This window comes from Macaca thibetana, chromosome 1 (genome assembly GCF_024542745.1).
Source record: "Macaca thibetana thibetana isolate TM-01 chromosome 1, ASM2454274v1, whole genome shotgun sequence".
Taxonomy (NCBI): Eukaryota; Metazoa; Chordata; class Mammalia; order Primates; family Cercopithecidae; genus Macaca; species Macaca thibetana.
Window position 1 is genome coordinate 133,794,167 of NC_065578.1, and position 19,388 is coordinate 133,813,554.

A 19,388-nucleotide genomic window follows, 5' to 3' on the forward strand; every position below is an offset into this window, starting at 1 on the left:
TTAAGGGCACACAGGCAGATTTGTACTCTTTGGGTCTGTCAGACTCCAAAGCCCATGATGAAGAATTTTGGTGGATAAGGTGGGCTCTGGTTTCAAATCTCAACTCTTAATTTACCAGTGAATAAAGCACCTATTTATAGCATTATTTTAAGGATTAAATGAGATAACATGTGCCTGGCACATGTAAGTCCCCTATAAGTGTTCATTTTTATTAATGATATGTACAGATAATTGAATCACTGCCCCCTAATTTGTCCCAATACTTATCATCCCTCTCTTGGAAAGTCTCAATAAGGGTTCCACGGATGTTTACTTCCTTGTTTCTAAGATTTGGCCCATGTTGATTTCATAGCCTGGAATGCCTCTTCTCCCTTCTAGCTATCTAAATCATTTCCTATATTTAAGCCCAGATCCTACCTACATGAAATCTTCCCAGTGTTCTTTCCTTTTTAAAAAAACTTAATGGCTAAGGCACTTTCTTGGTTACTTATAAATTTGACCTCTGTTCGTAGTTTTTCACATGTACTTCTTTCCCAAATTAAAATGTAAGCTTCAGATTAGGTGGGCATGGTGGCGTGCGCCTGTGGTCCCAGCTACTCTGGAGGCTGAAGCAGAAAAATTGCTTGAATCTGGCAGGCGGAGTTTGCAGTAAGCCGAGATGGTGCCACTGCACTCCAGTCTGGGCGCAGCGTGAGACTCTGTCTCAAAAAAAAAAAAAGAGTAAGCTTCTTGAGGATAAAAGTTTGTTTAGTGGGAGTAAGCATTAGGTATACATTTCCTGACTGGTTGGCCATTCATTGGATACATTTGGAGGGCAGTATATCATAGTAGTTAAGATGTTTGGATCCTGGAGCTAAACAGGTTGGGTTAAAATCCTGGTTCTGCCACTTACTAGTTTTGTGATCCTGGAAAAGTCATTTAAGCTCCATGGCCTCAGTTTATCCAATAAAATGGAGATAATGATAGTACCTATTACTCATAACAGTTGTTGTAGGAATTAAATCAATTAAAGTGTCTAAGGTAGTACCTGACACATAATAAAGCTATATAAGTGTTATCTATTATTAAAAAGATATTCTATGCACGCCAACTATGAACCATGAAAAAAAAGTATTCTAGGACACACAGAGTGAGTGAGATTCATGATGTCTGTCATCAGAAAGTTTAGATCTTCCTTTTTCCCATCTAACGGTCCTCTTCTGGTTATAGTAGAGATTAGGAAATTAACAAAGTATGCAATGGTGAGTTAGAAGATCTATAGGAAGAGGCTAACTCCCTGCTGTCTTTTGGGGATCCCAAGGGAATAACCATTTGGCTCTGAACTATTTCCTACTTCTCAGATATGGACCCTCCAAAAGACACAATGGTGAAGAACATGACCCTGAACTTTGGGCCCCAACACCCAGCAGCGCATGGTGTCCTGCGACTAGTGATGGAATTGAGTGGGGAGATGGTGCGGAAGTGTGATCCTCACATTGGGCTCCTGCACCGAGGCACTGAGAAGCTCATTGAATACAAGACCTATCTTCAGGTGTGGGGGGCGAACAGGGGCCTTTTGGTGGGATCTGGGGCTGCTTTAGCCTGGGGCTTTGCCAGTTTGCTCCCCTTAAAACCTGAGGGGAAGAGGGTGTTGAGAGGAGTAACCCGTTCAGGTTACTCTTGGTTGGGTGGATGGAGGGAAGTGGCAGGGGATGCTTGAGTCATCAGGAATTGGTTTATTCAGCAGCAGTGCTTTGAAGCTGGAGCTACACTCAGCTTTTCTCTGGCTGACTTTTTGGCTGGCCCCTTTGCCATTACTTGAGTGCCTCAGTTTCCCTGCTCTTACGTTAGACTAGTGCGTCAAAGCCAGTGTCCCTAGGGGCGGGGAAAGAGAAGAGAGACGTTAACTCGCTAAGATTAACAGCTGATTCTTGTATCTTCCAGCTGTCTACGTTTGTTTTCAAAACATTCAATGAGTCAGAGCAACTGAGAGGGGGTTTATGACAGAGTTTGCCATTTTTAGGAGAACTGTATGACCCAAATGATGAGGGTCAGATTTGAAGGAGTTGGATCTCTAATAGGAATCTGAAGTTTTTTTCTTCATGAAGAAAGGTCCTGATAACAGGATGGTAGGATTAGGATTTAGATCCAGCCCAGTGTCGGGGTGAACAGTGACTAGAATGTGATTCCCCAAGAGAGTCTCAGCGATGACATTTTCTGGTCCCGGAGTCAATGGGTTAACCCCTGTAGCATTAGCCCCTGTCACAGTGACATCAGAATAAGAACAGGCTGTCCCAACTAGTAGCATCTTAGCTCCACCCTCTTCCTGGAAGCTGAAGCTGGTTCAGCAGACAGCTCGGAATTAGCATTTTGGCATTCTGGAGGAAGGACCATTTCTACCTGGTGCTCTGTCTTCCTTAAATACCTCACTCTGGTCAGGTGTGGTGGCTCACGCCTGTAATCCCAGCGCTTTGGGAGGTGGAGAAGGGTGGATTACTTGAGGTCAGGAGTTCGAGACCAGCCTGGCCAACAAGGCAAAACCCCATCTCTACTAAAAATACAAAAATTAGCCAGGTGTGGTGGTGTGTGCCTGTAATCCCAGCTACTCGGGAGGCTTAGGAAGGAAAATCACTTGAACCCAGGAGGCAGAGGTTGCAGTGAGCCAGGATCGTGCTACTGCACTCCAGCGCCTGGGCAACAGAGCAAGACTGTCTCAAAAAAAAAAAAAAAAGATTAAGAAAAACCCCTCCCAGATTTTTTTTTTTGAGACGGAGCCTTGCTCTGCCGCCCAGGCTGGAGTACAGTGGCCGGATCTCAGCTCACTGCAAGCTCCGTCTCCCGGGTTCACGCCATTCTCCTGCCTCAGCCTCCCGAGTAGCTGGGACTACAGGCCACCACGCCTGGCTAATTTTTTGTATTTTTAGTAGAGACGGGGTTTCACCGTGTCAGCCAGGATGGTCTCGATCTCCTGACCTCGTGATCCGCCCACCTCGGCCTCCCAAAGTGCAGGGATTACAGGCTTAAGCCACCGCGCCCGGCCCCAGATATTGTTAAGACTGATTGCCTTTCTCCTTCAGTATCTCAGGTTTTTTGTTTGTTCGTTTGTTTTTTTGCCCTGAAACAGAGTCTTGCTCTGTCGCCCAGGCTGGAGTGCAGTGGCATGATATTGGCTCACTGCAAACTCCACCTCCTGAGTTTAAGCAGTTCTCCTACTTCAGCCCCCGGAGTAGCTGGGATTACAGGCACACACCACCATGCCCGGCTAATTTTTGTTTGTTTGTTTGTTTTTGAGACGGAGTTTCACTCTTGTTGCCCAGGCTGGAGTGCAATAGTGTGATCTCGGCTCACTGCAAACTCCACCTCCCGGGTTCAAGCGATTCTCATTCCTCAGCCTCCCAAGTAGCTGGGATTACACATGCCCACCACCACGCCCAGCTAATTTCTGTATTTTTAGTAGAGACAGGGTTTCACCATGTTGGCCAGGCTGGTCTCAAACTCCTGACCTCATGAGCCACCTGCCTTGGCTTCCCAAAGTGCTGGGATTACAGGTGTGAGCCACTGCGCCCGGCCAGTATCTCAGTTTTTTTATTTTTATTTTTTGAGATGGAGTTTTGCTCTTGTTGCCTAGGCTAGAGTGCAGTGGCATAATCTTGGCTCACTGCAACCTCTGCCTCCTGGGTTCAAGTGATATTTCCTGCCTCAGCCTCCCAAGAACCTGGGATTATAGGCATACACCACCACGCCCAGCTAATTTTGTATTTTTAGTAGATTACAGGTGTGAGCCATGTGCCCAGCTGAGGACTCTTGACAGTGGTATCCTGGAGCTAGCTCATACTGGCTTGCAAGAGTGCAGTTGTGAAATTTTCAGGGGTTTTGTGAGCCAGTTGTTGAACACAGCCATTGTGAGAAATTAATTTATATAAACTTATGATTTAATACATTATATTAAATGCAAAGGTAACATTAAATATTCAAAGCTCATTACTTGATATATCATTGTACAATAATGTTTTACCACATTGTACTATGCTCTGCCCTTGAGGTATTTGCTTTGAATGTGTCTGTATGGTGAAAATACTGTATAATAGTGTGGTACTGCATTCAGTTACATGATATTGGTAACTTAAAATTGGCCAGTGCTGCATTCAGTTACATGATATTGGTAACTTAAAATTGGCCATTGTGGGAGTAGTTTTACCACAGAAATTGGCAAACACAACAAATCAGAGTCCTCCCTCACTTTGGAGAGCCAGTTTTTCAACATTTACCAGCATACCACTGGTTTGGGGGATATTTTACCTGCCTTATTGGGGCTCCTAAAACTAGAAAGGCTTATGTAGCACCAACTTCTGGTGCCCACTGAGAGCAAGGCTTCAGGCAACCAGACTGTGGGCTCCTGAGCCTGTTAGATGTGACCCACATTATTCCCTCTTCCCAGGCCCTTCCATACTTTGACCGGCTAGACTACGTGTCCATGATGTGTAATGAACAGGCCTATTCTCTAGCTGTGGAGAAGTTGCTAAACATCCGGCCTCCTCCCCGGGCACAGTGGATCCGAGGTATGGCCCCCTGGCTTTTTGCACGGCCCACTGTGAGCATAGCACAGTGCCTTTTCCACCTCTTCCCCGTTGAACCCAAGCTTAGTGTTCAGACCCCAGGCTCTGCCCAGACCTCTCTGTCTGCCCCAGTGCTTGGCTCCTATATACGGTCTTCTTCTTGTCTTTACAGTGCTGTTTGGAGAAATCACACGGCTGTTGAACCACATCATGGCTGTGACCACACATGCCCTGGATCTTGGGGCCATGACCCCTCTCTTCTGGCTGTTTGAAGAAAGGGAGAAGGTAAGGGAGGGAGGAAAGGATAGGAATAGGGAAGGAAGTGCAGGAAGTAGAGAAGGTATAAAGGAGACAGGAGATTAAAAGAAGAGAGAACATGGGAGAACATTTAGAGGGAGAAGGTATGTTTAACTTGGGTTATATTTGTAGAGACTGTATCATGAGGGGTTGGTTGGGCACAAGAAGGCAGAAGGTTGGAGGTGTAGGCCGTCATAGGACCTGGGGGCCTGGGACTTTGACACTGATTCCCAGCATGCTCTATCAAGATGTTTGAGTTCTACGAGCGAGTGTCTGGAGCCCGCATGCATGCTGCTTATATCCGGCCAGGAGGAGTGCACCAGGTGAGCAGGTCCCTGGCTTCCCCAGACGTCCAGCCTAGGCCTATTTTCCCTGTGGCCACTGGAGGGCAGTGCTGGATGATGGAAACTCCAAGCCTGTAGCCCTGGGGGAGGGGATGCTGAGCTGGCTGTCCTCAGCGGAGGCTATGCCACGTTCAATAGCACCTCCGTTTGGCTTCTAGGACCTTCCCCTTGGGCTTATGGATGACATTTATGAGTTTTCTAAGAACTTCTCTCTTCGGCTTGATGAGTTGGAGGAGGTAAGCTAGGAGTCAATGGGAAAAATCTCTCTTTCTCCCACAAGAAGTGCTTGTGGGGTTTTATTCCCCAGTTGTAAAGAAATACAGAGATATTTGAAGAGTGTAAGGAAGAGTATTAACATACCAGTTTTCTCGATCAATAGATGCTGACCAACAATAGGATCTGGCGAAATCGGACAATTGACATTGGGGTTGTAACAGCAGAAGAAGCACTTAACTATGGTTTTAGGTGAGGGGAATACAACTTCTCTCCTTAGGAGTGGGGATGGGAGTGGGAGAGTTCCAGCCTAATATCTTGTCTTTTAAGACTTGTTGGCATCCTCTTAGTCATACCCTGAATGTGAAGGAGCAACAGGGGAGCCTAAGGAAGAATGAGCCTCCTTACTTAGTTTGTGGAGAGTGGCGCTTATTCCCATTATGCTCTCCACAGTGGAGTGATGCTTCGGGGCTCAGGCATCCAGTGGGACCTGCGGAAGACCCAGCCCTATGATGTTTACGACCAGGTTGACTTTGATGTTCCTGTTGGTTCTCGAGGGGACTGCTATGATAGGTAAGGCCCCAATCCTTTCTCAGCTGATCATCCAGCTAGTTTCCTCTGCCTCTTCTCTTTGCCACTTCCTTCTTTACCCTACTTCTCAGTGTCTGTGGGAGCTCTTGTGTGTGTTAGATGAGGTTGCTCTCAAAACACTGTCACATATATGGAATCTTACTTATTTTTTCTTTTTTGAGACGGAGTTTCACTCTTGTTGCCCAGGCTGGAGTGCAATGGCACAATCTCGGCTCACCCCAACCTCTGCCTCCCAGTTCAAGTGATTCTCCTGCCTCAGCCTCCTGAGTAGCTGGGATTACAGGCATACGCCACCATGCCCCGCTAATTTTTGTATTTAATAGAGACGGGGTTTCTCCATGTTGGTAAGGCTGGTCTCAAGCTCCTGACCTCAGGTGATCCACCCGCCTCGGCCTCCCAAAGTGTTGGGATTACAGGCGTGAGCCACCATACCCAGCCTATGGCATTTTAAAATCTTTACATTATCCTTTTCTTAGATGGAGCTAGCTTTGGCTGCATTTTATAACTGAGAAAGCTGAGGCATAAAAGTTAGGGATTAGCTGGGATTATTCTGCAGGAGTGGTTGAGACTAGAATCCTCCTGATCCAATGTTTTTTCTAGTAGATTCTAAGCTTCAAATTCTCCTCCTGGGTCGGGCGCAGTGGCTCACACATGTAATCCCAGCACTTTGGGAGGCCAAGATGGGTGGATCACTTGAGGTCAGGAATTCAAGACCAGCCTGGCCAACATGGTGAAACCCCATTTCTACTACAAATACAAAAAATTAGCTGGGTGTGGTGATGCATGCCTGTAAGTCCAGCTACTTGGGAGGCTGAGGCAGGAGAATTGCTTGACCCTGGGAGGTGGAGGATGCAGTGAGCTGAGATGGAGCCACTGCATTCCAGCCTAGGCAACAGAGCGAGACTCTGTCTCAAAACAAAAAACCAAAAACAAAAACAAATTATCCTCTTGTTTTCTCACCCTGAGTCAGATTTGTTACTGTGTATTTTTTGTTGGTCTGTTTGTTTTATTTTTTGAACCTGGTAGCTGCTGTGTATTTTTGTTTGTCCATTTGACTCTCACCCATTCTGTGGTCCAAAAAGTGCTTAAGGAGGTAATTAAAGAAACAAATACTACAGGCCATGTTCTGAGAAAATAAGGAGAGGGTTTGGGGAAGCACCCAAGAGTAGAAGCAAAAGACTACAGGGGGCTGGGCATGGTGGCTCATGCCTATAATCCCAGCACTTTGGGAGACCAAAGCGGGCAGTCACTTGAGCTCAGGAGTTGGAGATCAGCCTGGGCAGCAAGGTGAAACCTTGTCTCTACAAAAAATACTCGAATCTGGTGGTGCATGCCTGTAATCCAAGCTACTTTGGAGACTGAGATGGGAGGATCACTTGAGTCCAGGAGTTCGAGGCTACAGTAAGCTGTGAAACCTTGTCTCAAAAAAAAAAAAAAAAGACCGCAGGGTTCATATGGGTGGCCAAGCCAAGCAGAGATGCTGTACTTGGAGAAAAGAGTGGGGAGAGTTGACTTAACCCTTTTGAGGTTGGCCAAAGGGCATCCTTCCCAGCCCCATACCTGCTCCTTTGACTGTTCTTCTCTTGCTCTGTCTCATCTACTTCAGGTACCTGTGCCGGGTGGAGGAGATGCGCCAGTCCCTGAGAATTATCGTACAGTGTCTAAACAAGATGCCTCCTGGGGAGATCAAGGTTGATGATGCCAAAGTGTCTCCACCTAAGCGAGCAGAGATGAAGGTTGGCTGCAGGGAGGGGAAAGTGTGGGGTGTTGGAAAGGGGCCAGTGGCTGGGGAGGAATATCCTTGAATTAAATCCTATCTTTCAGTTTTCTTTCTTTTTTTTTTTTTTTTGAGACAGAGTTTTACTCTTATTGCCCAGACTGGAGTGCAATCTTGGCTCACTGCAACCTCCACCTCCCAGATTCAAGTAATTCTTCTGCCTCAGCCTCCCAAGTAGCTGGGATTACAGGCATGTGCCACTATGCCCAGCTAATTTTTTGTATGCAGTAGAGACAGGGTTGCACCATGTTGGTCAGGGTGGTCTCGAACTCTTGACCTCAGGTGATCCACCTGCCTTGGCCTCCCAAAGCGCTGGGATTACAGGCATGAGCCACCACGCCCAACTCAGTTTTCTTTTTATAGAGAATTCACTGTATAATAAGAGATTCTTTTTTTATTTTTAAATTTTTATTATTATTGTTATTATTATTTTTGAGACGGAGTCTCGCTCTTCGCCAGGCTGGAGCGCAGTGGCGTGATCTCAGCTTACTGCAACCTCTGTCTCCTGGGTTCAAGCAATTCTCCTGCCTTAGCCTCCTGAGTAGCTGGGATTACAGGCACCCACCACCACACCCAGCTAATTTTCGTATTTTTAGTAGAGACGGAGTTTCACTGTGTTGGCCAGGCTGGTCTTGAACTCCTGACCTCGTGATCTGCCCACCTTGGCTTCCCAAAGTGCTGGGATTACAAGCGCGAGTCACCGCGCATGGCCATATGAGAGATTCTTAATCTTCCATATTTCTCCTGTTTTATTCTGTATCCTCTCTGCTTACTGACTGACATGTGGCTTTAGTCTCCCAGAGGGTAGAGATTATTTTCTGTGCTGGGGAAGGCCTAGGAGACAGAGTTTGGATTTGGTTTATTGATGCTCCTTTTTCCTCTCTTCAGACTTCCATGGAGTCACTGATTCATCACTTTAAGTTGTATACTGAGGGCTACCAAGTTCCTCCAGGAGCTACATATACTGCCATTGAGGCTCCCAAGGTGAGGAGAGGAGGGGAAGGAAAAGACCATATGTAGAGTAGGTACCTAAAGATTAGATGTTTATCAAGACACTCATTCATCAATGAGAGAGAAAACAGGAGGATGAATAGAGGTTTTGTTGGCAGAGAAAAACACTCTTCCTGTTAATAGAGACACCCAACCTTATTCCTTGAACAGGGAGAGTTTGGGGTATACCTGGTATCTGATGGCAGCAGCCGCCCTTATCGATGCAAGATCAAGGCTCCTGGTTTTGCCCATCTGGTAAGAATCAATCCCAATAACTTTAACTCCATTTAATTAAACCTGACCTTGGTTGAGGTTTTTTTGAACTCTTCTTTCTCCTCCCACCTTGCAAGTCTTACCTAACATTGTTGCCATCTCAATCTCCCTAGGCTGGTTTGGACAAGATGTCTAAGGGACACATGTTGGCAGATGTCGTTGCCATCATAGGTACGAGGCTTATTGTGTAGTAGAGGTATCCTAGACAAAGGAGTTGGGGACGCCCACTGGGGATAGAAAGAGAACACTTCCTGTTCACCATAGGCCATGGCATGGCCTTGCGTCCTCAATCTCTTGAGCACAGTAACAGGTTCTGGATCTTGGGTAACACCACTTTGTTTGTCTGTTTGTTTTGCCTCACAACAGGAAGATAAGTAACACCACTTTTTCCCTCCATCCTCTCACCTAGGTACCCAAGATATTGTATTTGGAGAAGTAGATCGGTGAGCAGGGGAGCAGCGTTTGATCCCCCCTGCGTATCAGCTTCTTCTGTGGAGCCTGTCCCTCACTGGAAATTGGCCTCTGTGTGTGTGTGTGTGTGTGTGTGTGTGTGTGTGTGTGTGTGTACATGTTCACGTACACTTGGCTGTCAGGCTTTCTGTGCATGTACTAAAAAAGGAGAAATTATAATAAATTAGCCGTCTTGCGGCCCCTAGGCCTAAACTTCTGGTGTGTGTTTCTCAGTATCTTAGCGTCCTTTACTTGGACTTTGAACCTAAGAGTGTTCATTAACCCTCCATTCCTGTTAGATTCAGTCAGGTCTTTGCAATTTTTCCTGCTCGTCTCCACCCCCTTCTCTGACTCTTGTCCTTTCCACTTCTCTATTCCCCGTTTCCTCTTTCCCCTAGTTCCCTCCTTGCCCAAACCTTCTCAGTGCCCACATAAATTGGTAAACCACTCCAATCAAGACCTGGGGTAAAGTTCCAGTTGGGAGGGAAAGGGCTATAGTGGGGTCTGAGGGAATGTCGACGGGCAGTTTAGCACAGATAAATCTCTGAACCAGGTGGAGTTGGAAATGGCAGATGTAGACAGTCTTTCCTGAGTGTGAGAGTCTCCTCATTCTATGGGTTAGGAGTTGGTCATTGAAGGGCTGACACTTAAGAGCCCAGATCTCCCAACTCCCTTAGTTGGCCCTTCCGGGAGCCGCCCGGTCTCTTGCGCAGGAAGGGGAAGGGGCCAAAGCGTGGGGGAAGGCGTGGCAGGAAGGAGGGGACTCTGTGGTCAGGGAACTGCTTGCTGAGCACAGCTGCACAGTGCTGTCAGAACAGCCGATCTCCAGCCCAAGATGATTCCAGCAGTGGTCTTGCTCTTACTCCTTTTGGTTGAACAAGCAGGTAAGAGGGTTTGGTGAGGATAGCGTGAGCTGGCTCCAGGGTGGAAATCCAGAGCATGGGTCTAAGGGCCGAGTCAAACACAGATGAAGGAAGACTGACAGTGGGCAGGTGGGCATAGGGAAACCCTGAGGCCAGTCCTATCAGCCCCAACCCAGGGCACTAGACTCATAGTTCCTTCCTTCTTGTTGCCTTCTTACCTCATTCCAGACTTTTCTTCATATTATTATTACTATTATTTTGGAGACAGAGTCTTGCTCTGTCACCCAGGCTGGAGTGCAGTGGCGCAATCTCTACTCACTGCAACCTCCACCTCCTGGGTTCAAGCGATTCTCCTGCCTCAGGCTCTCGAGTAGCTGGGACTACAGGCACCCGCCACCACGCCCGGCTAAGTTTAGTATTTTTAGTAGAAACCAGGTTTCATCATGTTGACCAGGGTGGTCTTGAACTCCTGACTCAAGTGATCCACCCACCTCGACCTCCCAAAGTACTGGGGATTACAGGTGTGAGCCACTGCGCTCAGCTATTATTATTTTAAAAAGATGGTCTTGCTGGCCGGGCGCGGTGGCTCAAGCCTGTAATCCCAGCACTTTGGGAGGCCGAGATGGGCGGATCACGAGGTCAGGAGATCGAGACCATCCTGGCTAACACGGTGAAACCCCGTCTCTACTAAGAAATACAAAAAATAGCCGGGCGAGGTGGCAGCGCCTGTAGTCCCAGCTACTCGGGAGGCTGAGGCCGGAGAATGGCGTGAACCCGGGAGGCGGAGCTTGCAGTGAGCTGAGATCTGGCCACTGCACTCCAGCCTGGGCTACAGAGCGAGACTCCGTCTCAAAAAAAAAAAAGAAAAAAAGATGGTCTTGCTATGTTGGCCACATAGGTCTTGAACTCCTGGCCTCAAGCAGTTCTCCCACCTCAGCCTCCGAAAGCGCTACTGTGCCTGGTTGACTTTTCTCTTTTCAGCGTTGATAGAAAGTGGCAGGGGAAGGGTCTGGTTGTATGGCATGAAGAGCTGGTCTGGTGAAAAGCTTCGTTTCCCATGATCAGTGTTTCCCATGGGGTGCATTTGGTCTTGTCTGCTGGGAGCTGATCTCTAGCTGGTTTAATATACAAAGCACCCTTGGCGCCTGTAATCCCAGCTACTCAGGAGGCTGAGGCAGGAGAATCACTTGAAGCCAGGAGGTAGAGGTTGCAGTGAGCCAAGATCGCACCATCGCACTCTAGCCTGGGCGACAGAGAGAGACTCCGTCTCAAAAAAAAAAAAAAAAAAAAAAGATTATATATATTTATATATATAGAGAGAGAGATACAGAGAACCCTTTAGGAAGGTAGGAATCTTCTTGTGCTTGGGAGTAAGGCAAGGATATAGCCAAGACAAACAGACGGGATTGCTTTTTCTATGGGTCATTGCTAATGCTCCATTCTGTCAGCAGTTGATATGAGGATGGGCAGCATGAGATGCCCAGTTCCAGAGACCTGAGCGTGAGCTGAGAAATAGAGGCAGAAATGGGAAGGTCTCTGCAGCTCTACGGCTCCAGTCACTATCTAAGAATTCCCACTCTTTGTTCACTCTGGGCTGTCTGTGCCAGATTGGTGTGTGTGTGTGTGTGTGTGTGTGGCAGCTGGGTGTCGGGGAGGAGGAGGTCCGTAAGCTTCAGGGAAACTGTGGAAATTGAAAGACAATGACTGGGGAGGAATTCCAGCAGCCTAGCTGAGAAGGTGGGAGCAAGTATTAAGTTAACCACTGGTCTGCTGCTGTGGGATGAGGATGGAGGAGGCCCGCTGAGGCCCAAACGAAAGCATGGGCTTTAGAGGCAGAAAACCTGCATTTGAGTTCAGCTCTGTCACTTAACTCTGTGGCTCTGAGTGAGTTACTTAGCTTTTCCGAGCCTTGGTTTCGTCACCCATAAAATGGCAATGATGATGTTTCCCTCACAGGGTAGTTTTAAGATTTGTGCAATATTATGTGTGTGAAAGAATGTTGCAGAATAAAAAGTACTTGACCGATGTCAGTAATTGACCGGCGTTAGTCACACGTTCCCTACTGGTCTTCTGATAGGGGGTGAGAGCAGTCTCTGGAGCCCAGACTTGATTTGATTTTTTTAAATTGCACAAAACTTCCCCTCTCAGAGGCCCAGAGAGTGAGTAATAAGGCAGAGTAACAAGAGCTGGTATCCATATAGCTGTGGTCATTCCCCCAGCCTTGTGTTCAGGGCCAAAGGTATCTGTACGGTCTGGGAAAAACAGACACTTTTTTTTTTTTTTACATATTTAAGTGTCTTGTGGCAGGACAGAAAGCAACAACGCTGAGGCTAGGAGATGACCAATGACAGAGTAATTGCCTTCTCTCCCTTCCCCGGCTCACATCCTTCCTGTCCAACCCTCAGCCACAGGTCACAGGACTTAGTAGAGACACTTCTGTGGTTTCTTCACTGAAATTTGCCACTGCCTCTCCCTCCCACTACCCCTCTCGGCTGAGGTTTTTGTTTCAGTCCGGTGGACTCAGATGGGTCCCTTGAGGTGGATAAATTGCTCAATGTGGGCCTGAGAAACCCACAATGCTAAAAAGAAAAGGTTGGGGGCTGAGGGGGAAGGCCTCAATTATTAGTCCACATAAGTCCCATCTCAATAGAACCCTCAAACTTCCTATCCTAGCCCGACCCTACGGTGGGGGAGAAGAGGGAAAGGTAAGGGCAGTGGGAGGCCAGAGAGAAACAGAATTTCTTCCCTTAGACGGCTCCCCTCCAGGCTTTGTCCTACCCCCCAGAGCCCCTTCCCTTCTCTCCTCTGAGTACGAGATCCTCCCTGATGCCCCTGACCCCACGGGCACCCTCTATCCCCTCAGCGGCCCTGGGAGAGCCTCAGCTCTGCTATATCCTGGATGCCATCCTGTTTCTGTATGGAATTGTCCTCACCCTCCTCTACTGTCGACTGAAGGTAGCGCTGGGCAGGGAGGGGTAAGGGGCTGGAAGGGGAAGTGGGAGGGGGGCAGCAGCAAGGATTCGAAGAGAAGGAATAAAAGGGGCTCCCCCGACAAAGTTTGCGGGGAAGGGGGATGGGCCACTAACTTCCCCTTTTCTGATAACCTTTCCCCCATTCCAGATCCAAGTGCGAAAGGCAGCTATAGCCAGCTATGAGGTATGGACCCTCCCACACCTGGTGTCAACAACTTTTCAGACCTTCAGCCCTTCTGGGGCTCCAGCCTGGGGTTCCGGGCCTCTGGGAGGGCATGCCTCTCAGGTGCTGACCTGCATACACCTCAGAGGCCTCCCTCCCACCTTACCTAGCCAAGCCAGAAGTAAAATATTCGGCAGGTGACAGGGAAGAATCAAGCATAGAGTGACAAAGAATATGTGAGAGACTTGGATGTGGTATGTCGGGTGTATATGTGTGCTTGTAGCCATGTGGGCAAATAGGCATCTATGGTCCAGAGCATCCATGTGAGTGCCCTCTAGCCCAAGGTGGCTGGCCGCCCACGCCCCATGCCTCCCTGGGGCCCTGGAGAAGCTGTGGGTCTCTAATGCTTTGCTTCTTTTGTCTCTGCAGAAATCAGATGGTGTTTACACGGTAAGTGTGCCTGCCTCCCCTACCCGGGAAGTCAGCAGAAGAGGGTGGGATTTTGAGCGCTCTTTGGAAGGGGCGGGGCCTGTGGAGGTGGGAGGGGCCCCTGATGGGCTCCAGCTCCTGATCACCCTTTGACTCCCACCTCCAGGGCCTGAGCACCAGGAACCAGGAAACTTATGAGACTCTGAAGCATGAGAAACCACCACAGTAGCTTTAGAATAGATGCGGTCATATTCTTCTTCGGCTTCTGGTTCTTCCAGCCCTCATGGTTGGCATCACATATGCTTGCATGCCATTAACATCAGCTGGTCCTACCCCTATAATGATCCTGTGCCCTAAATTAATATACACCAGTGATTCCTCCTCCCCGTTAAAGACTAATGCTCAGATGCTATTCACGGATGTTTATATTCTAGTCTCCCTCTCTTGTCCCACCCTTCTTCTTTTCCCCATCCCCAACTCCAGCTAAAATATGGGAAGGGAGAACCCCCAATAAAGCTGCCATGGACTGGACTCTATTCATTCATTCATTTATCATATATTTATTCAGTCTCTACTAAGCACTAGATACAGTTTTTCAGTTCCAGAACTCACAGTCTAACGGACTTCAGGGCTATTTTGCTGACTGAGGGATAAACGTTGACTATGGCTGGGGGAGGGATAAAACCTTTGACCTCCAGGTGCTCTGAGGATGGAGCTGGAGCAGGTACTAGTGTGTTGGGAGTCTAGGCGTATTTGGAAACATAAGAAATGTCTTCTGTATCAGCATGGCCTTCTGTGTTTGACGATTGAACCAAGGTTGGGTTGTAGGGGAACCTGGGTGTCCCCAGATAGTCACCAATCCAGATAGCACCAATCCAGTACATGCATATGGGAATTAGCATAGCTGAAAAGCCAAATATGCAGAATGGATGGTATGACTAGGCATGTGTGAAGCTCCTAATGGAAGGTTTTATAGGAACAGTGAATTTTCATGGCGTCTGGGGCAAGTGGGAGCTTAGAGGGCCAGATGCGTTAGTGGTAGGTAAGGCAAAGGGAAATAAGTTGGGTCCAAATGGCGGGTCATCTCCCTCAAGTGCATGGGTGGTGGTCAAGGCCCTGTCAATGCCTGTCCTGTTTTCAGAGTTATGAGAAATATTTGCCTGGAAGAATTTAAGCCTCAGGAGATGCTGCCAGTCCTACTTGTGACCCACAGTCTTTTCAGAATGGGTCTAGAGACTCCAAGCTCACCCCTGGCATAACCCCCAACCTCCACAGTACTGCACAACACTTCACACTGCACAGCGACTTACACTTTTCAAAGTATTTTCCAGCTCATTGTACCATTTGATCTGCTAATTAACGCTGTGAGGAAATTCAGGCTATTTGAGGTTAATTAACCTGTCCAAGTTCAGTTTGCAAGGAACCAACTGATATCACTTTTGTCTCTGCACATTTTGCCACATGAGAAAAAGCGGATATTGGGAAAGAGAAGGGGTAGTGAGTAATCATGAATGGTGAGGGTCATGAAGGCCAGATGAAGGAGGTTGATCAATATCTGGAAGGAATTGGAGCCATCTCCAGTGTCTGTGGGGGAAAGGTGATTTCAGATGAGATATGAGAAATGAGCCATGGTAGGAAAGTAACTTTTTCTTTTTTTCCTTTTTTTTTTTTTTTTGAGATGGAGTCTCCCTCTGTTGCCAGCCTACAGTGCAGTGGTGCAATCTCGGCTCAGTGCAACCTTTCCCTCCCAGGTTCAAGTGATTCTTGTGCCTCAGCCTCCCGAGTAGCTAGGACTACAAGCACCACCATGCCCAGCTAATTTTTTTTGTATTTTCAGTAGAGATGGGGTTTCACTATGTTGACCAGGATGGTCTTGATCTCTTGACCTTATGATCTGCCCGCCTTGGCCTCCCAAAATGCTGGGATTACAGGTGTGAGCCACCAAGCCTGACCTGGAAGTAACTCTTTTAAAGATAAAGTGGGAATAAAATTTTATCAGAAAATGTTTCATTTTCCCTTGCTCTGCCTCTTGGGATTGTAAGTCTCTTCCCATCAACCCAGACTGATTTCCATTCCATTTTCATTTAATCCAGGTATCACAGCTCCCAAAGTTTTTCTAGTCCCATATGTCCACCAAATTGGATACTTGCCAGGCCTTTAAATGGCTACCACAGCTACTAGTTCCAGGCTCCAAGATGGCTACCAGGCCAGTTCTATAAATAGTGCCTGGATAGCGGTGGAGGAGAGGCTTGGAATGGGTCTTCCACAGGCAGTGTCTAGATAAGAGGTTTTTTGGTTTTTGTTTTGTTTTGTTTTTTGTTTGTTTGTTTGTTTGTTTGTTTGTTGGGACAGAGATTCACTCTTGGTGCCCAGGCTGGAGTGCAATGACACGATCTCGACTCACTGCAACCTCCACCTCCCAGGTTCAAGCGATTCTCCTGCCTCAGCCTCTTGAGTAACCGGGATTATAGGCATGTGCCAACACTCCCGGGTAATTTTTGTATTTTTGGTAGAGACGGGGTTTCCCCATGTTACCCAGGCTGATCTCGAACTCCTGACCTCAGGTGATCTGCCCACCTCGGCCTCCCAAAGTGCTGGGATTACAGGTGTGAGCCACTGCACCCAGCTGGGCTTTTGTTTTTAATTAAAAAAAATATATTAGGGGGTCTCACTGTGTTTCTCAATCTGGTCTCTAACACCTGGCCTCAAGTGATTCTCCCACCTCAGCCTTCCAAAGTGCTGGGATTACAGGTGCGAGCCTCGGTACCTGGCCTAGACAAGAGGTTTTAAATGGAGAAATTAGAGCACTTCCAGGGAGAGGAGCAAACTTGAGTCTTTTATTGTGGGAAAGGGGGAAACACAGTGTTGCCCTGGCTCAGAAGGGAAATGAGGGTCTTGGTTGATACCTCGGGAAGCTTTCTTTTCTTCATAGAATGACTAAGAGGAAATTCTGAGGGGTACCCTCGTTTTCTTTTTTTCTTTTCTTCTTCTTCTTCTTTTTTTTTTTTTTTTTGAGACGGAGTCTCACTCTGTCACCCAGGCTGGAGTGCAGTGGCATGATCTCAGCTCACTGCAACCTCTGCCTCCTGGGTTCAAGTGATTCTCCTGCCTCAGCCTCCCAAGTAGCTGGGATTACAGGCACGTGCTATCACACCTGGCTAATTTTTGTATTTTCAGTAGAGACGGGGTTTTACCATGTTGGCCAGGCTCGTCTGGAACTCCTGATCTCAAGTGATCCACCTGCCTCGGCCTACCAAAGTGCAGAGATTACAGGCGTGAGCCACTGCACCCCACCAGGGTACCCTCATTTTCTATGACATCCAGAAATCGAGGGATTCAGTTTGTGAATTCTTCCTTCCTCTCCTAGTTCCATGTGCAACGCAAAACCTCTTTAGTGTTCTCTTGCAGAGTCATGCCCAGCCCGTAGGAGACTCTTTGGGTTTGGAGAAGAATCATGGCACCCTCCCCCTGTCATTTTCATCAGTTGTGTCTTCAATCTTTTCTTCACCCCTCCACACCCAAAATTCTCTCCTTCTAGAAGCAGAGTTTTCCTTTTCCTTCCTCTTCTCCTCTCCTACTCCCCTACTTTTCCCAGTCCCCCAAACATACCAGGCTCAGAGCTGGATTCATTCAGCATTTATTGTAGCAAAGAGTGGGTAGGGAGAGGAGCTCCAGGCCTGGCCAGTGGGTGTTCTAGAGGCCAGCTGGGGTTGGAAGACAATGGTCTGGACACCTCACTGGGTGGCAGGTTGTGTTCTAAGTTCCACGAAATAGCTCAAGAAGTTAACCAGATCCGTTCCAGCCTTCTTGACCAGAGGTGTCAGCTGCTCCTTTGACTTTTCAAAGTAAGCCCTGGATAGGTGAGGGGATTAGAGTTTAATTTGAGGGACCCTAGGCACTGGCAGGGGCCTTGGTCATGGTGGGAGGTCAGAGCAGACTGACTCAGGTCCCCAAACTCTAGTGCCTGGTCCATCGCATGGCAAAGCCCCTAGGTGGGAGTAGAGCCAAGACCTTTGCTGGGTAGAGGAACAGACCCTAGAGACTGAAATTCAAGGCCCAGTTCTTGCTGTTCCTCTCTATCTAAGAAACGTGTGGGATCTTTGGGCAACGAAGGACTTTTTCTCTCCAATTTAAGCCTAATCTGCCCTAATCCCCACCCCTGGGTTCAGTCTTCTGTGGGGCCTCTCATCTTCCCTTCTTCCTTTCCACAGTTCCACAGCCCCTGAACTCCTTGCCCTTAGACTTACTTGGCCTGGGCCTGAAGCTCTGGGCTCTTGACCTTCTCCATCAGGTCCTTGCCGTAGTCAGTCACCGCCTGGAAGTACTGAGAAACCAGGCTCTCCACACTTGGCTCCTCTGCCTGTCTCCGAACCAAAGCTCCTGCACACACACACACACTCTTTTCAGCTGGGTCCACAGCAATGAATCTTGGCCTCTTGCCATACCTCTGCCAGTACCCACCCCAGCTCTCCGCCCCCTCCCCAAAAAGGTGTCCAGTCAGATCTTTGGATGGGCTTTCTGGGCTTTAGATAGGGAATGATCTTCCTTTTGAGCCCTCTAGTTGCCAGACCTGGATATAAGAGCATAGGCAGATAGGTAGCTATAACCACCAGCACATTCTCCCTTTTGGCCCCCTCTCCATATCACACCCACCTTCAAGGCTGCAGATGGTGAGGAGCAGCACAGTTGCTGCGAGCAGCTTCATGTTGGTGACAGTGGGGAAAGCGGCCTAGGAAGAGGGTGGTGGGGGTTGGGGGGGACACTGAAGCCAAATGGGCTTCAGCTCCTCCCCAGAGATCTCCCTACCTGCTGCCCATTTCAACCTGGCTCTCTCCCTCTCCACAACTGAAGCCCAAGCCTCTTTGGATGCTGCTCACACCTCTTGCCTCTTTATCTTACCTAGTCAGCGTCTCTGTCCTTGGCGTCTGTGCCTGCCCTGGCTGGAGAGGTAGGGGCTATATACCTGTCTGTTTACCCAGCCCCTGTCAGGTGACAGGAACTATGATGGGTCCAGTGGGACAGGGATTATGTTAGGATAAACAAGTTGGACAGATGGGGGAGGAGAGGACAAGCACATGGAAGACTTATGGTGACGGGGTGAGAGGCAGGGGGTACAGCCCTTAGTGGAGGCTAAGAGGGTACACTTCAGGTATATTTGAGGTTCATTCTTTTGAGATCTGAGGTCCTTGGACTTGAATGCAGCAGGAAGCAGGATTCCAAGTTACTTCTCTGGAAAGCTCTGATATATCAACCCATGGGATACCATCAACCCATCATACCGTGGAAAGCTCGTGGTATCTTTATTCCATTGTGGGTAGATCTCATCTCTCAACCTTATCCCACTTTCTTGCAATTTGGCAGAGAGATATTGGGGAGCAGAAGAAAGGAGAAAGGAATTGAAATCAGGGACAGGGTTGAGGGCTATGGGGGTTACGAAAATGAGGGTCGGGTAAGAGGCAAGTGTAAATGATTTTGTCCATTTTTGAGTTAA

General features: G+C 48.1%; 4 protein-coding genes across 6 annotated transcripts in view; 2 read left to right on the top strand and 2 right to left on the bottom strand.

The window, feature by feature from the left end:
• The window catches only part of LOC126935729 (protoporphyrinogen oxidase), a 50,102-nt gene extending 40,419 nt beyond the window's left edge, over positions 1–9,683 (top strand). Inside the window, exons 9-20 of the mRNA XM_050757517.1 lie at positions 1,341–1,531; positions 4,418–4,538; positions 4,708–4,820; positions 5,081–5,155; positions 5,335–5,412; positions 5,556–5,641; positions 5,843–5,962; positions 7,587–7,716; positions 8,646–8,741; positions 8,919–9,002; positions 9,134–9,191; positions 9,430–9,683. Of these exons, the coding sequence (XP_050613474.1) occupies positions 1,341–1,531; positions 4,418–4,538; positions 4,708–4,820; positions 5,081–5,155; positions 5,335–5,412; positions 5,556–5,641; positions 5,843–5,962; positions 7,587–7,716; positions 8,646–8,741; positions 8,919–9,002; positions 9,134–9,191; positions 9,430–9,467 (1,190 nt within the window). The 3' untranslated portion in view covers positions 9,468–9,683. The remainder of the gene's footprint in view (positions 1–1,340; positions 1,532–4,417; positions 4,539–4,707; positions 4,821–5,080; positions 5,156–5,334; positions 5,413–5,555; positions 5,642–5,842; positions 5,963–7,586; positions 7,717–8,645; positions 8,742–8,918; positions 9,003–9,133; positions 9,192–9,429) is intronic.
• The window catches only part of PFDN2 (prefoldin subunit 2), a 184,729-nt gene that overhangs the window by 101,914 nt on the left and 63,427 nt on the right, over positions 1–19,388 (bottom strand). The gene's annotated exons all lie outside the window — the stretch shown is intronic.
• FCER1G (Fc epsilon receptor Ig) lies at positions 10,204–14,428 on the top strand. The gene is made up of 5 exons (XM_050759989.1): positions 10,204–10,354; positions 13,197–13,288; positions 13,454–13,489; positions 13,898–13,918; positions 14,064–14,428. The coding sequence occupies exons 1-5, from the start codon at positions 10,306–10,308 to the stop codon at positions 14,124–14,126; spliced, it is 261 nt and encodes an 86-aa protein (XP_050615946.1). The 5' UTR covers positions 10,204–10,305; the 3' UTR covers positions 14,127–14,428.
• On the bottom strand, positions 17,519–18,886 carry APOA2 (apolipoprotein A2). Its single transcript, XM_050759948.1, has 4 exons — positions 18,797–18,886; positions 18,551–18,626; positions 18,145–18,277; positions 17,519–17,749 (listed from the first exon to the last, which is right to left on the bottom strand). Exons 2-4 carry the CDS (start codon positions 18,600–18,602, stop codon positions 17,632–17,634), a joined length of 303 nt encoding a protein of 100 aa, XP_050615905.1. The 5' UTR covers positions 18,603–18,626; positions 18,797–18,886; the 3' UTR covers positions 17,519–17,631.

Excerpts from the sequence above, each read along its gene's own strand:
- FCER1G (XM_050759989.1), top strand. The coding sequence starts at position 10,306 with ATGATTCCAGCAGTGGTCTTGCTCTTACTCCTTTTGGTTGAACAAGCA. Across the intron at positions 10,355-13,196 it reads CCTTTTGGTTGAACAAGCAG|CGGCCCTGGGAGAGCCTCAG; the intron begins GTAAGAGGGTTT and ends CTATCCCCTCAG. Across the intron at positions 13,289-13,453 it reads TCCTCTACTGTCGACTGAAG|ATCCAAGTGCGAAAGGCAGC; the intron begins GTAGCGCTGGGC and ends CCCCCATTCCAG.
- APOA2 (XM_050759948.1), bottom strand. The coding sequence starts at position 18,602 with ATGAAGCTGCTCGCAGCAACTGTGCTGCTCCTCACCATCTGCAGCCTT. Across the intron at positions 18,278-18,550 it reads CACCATCTGCAGCCTTGAAG|GAGCTTTGGTTCGGAGACAG; the intron begins GTGGGTGTGATA and ends GTGTGTGTGCAG. Across the intron at positions 17,750-18,144 it reads GAGCTTCAGGCCCAGGCCAA|GGCTTACTTTGAAAAGTCAA; the intron begins GTAAGTCTAAGG and ends TCACCTATCCAG.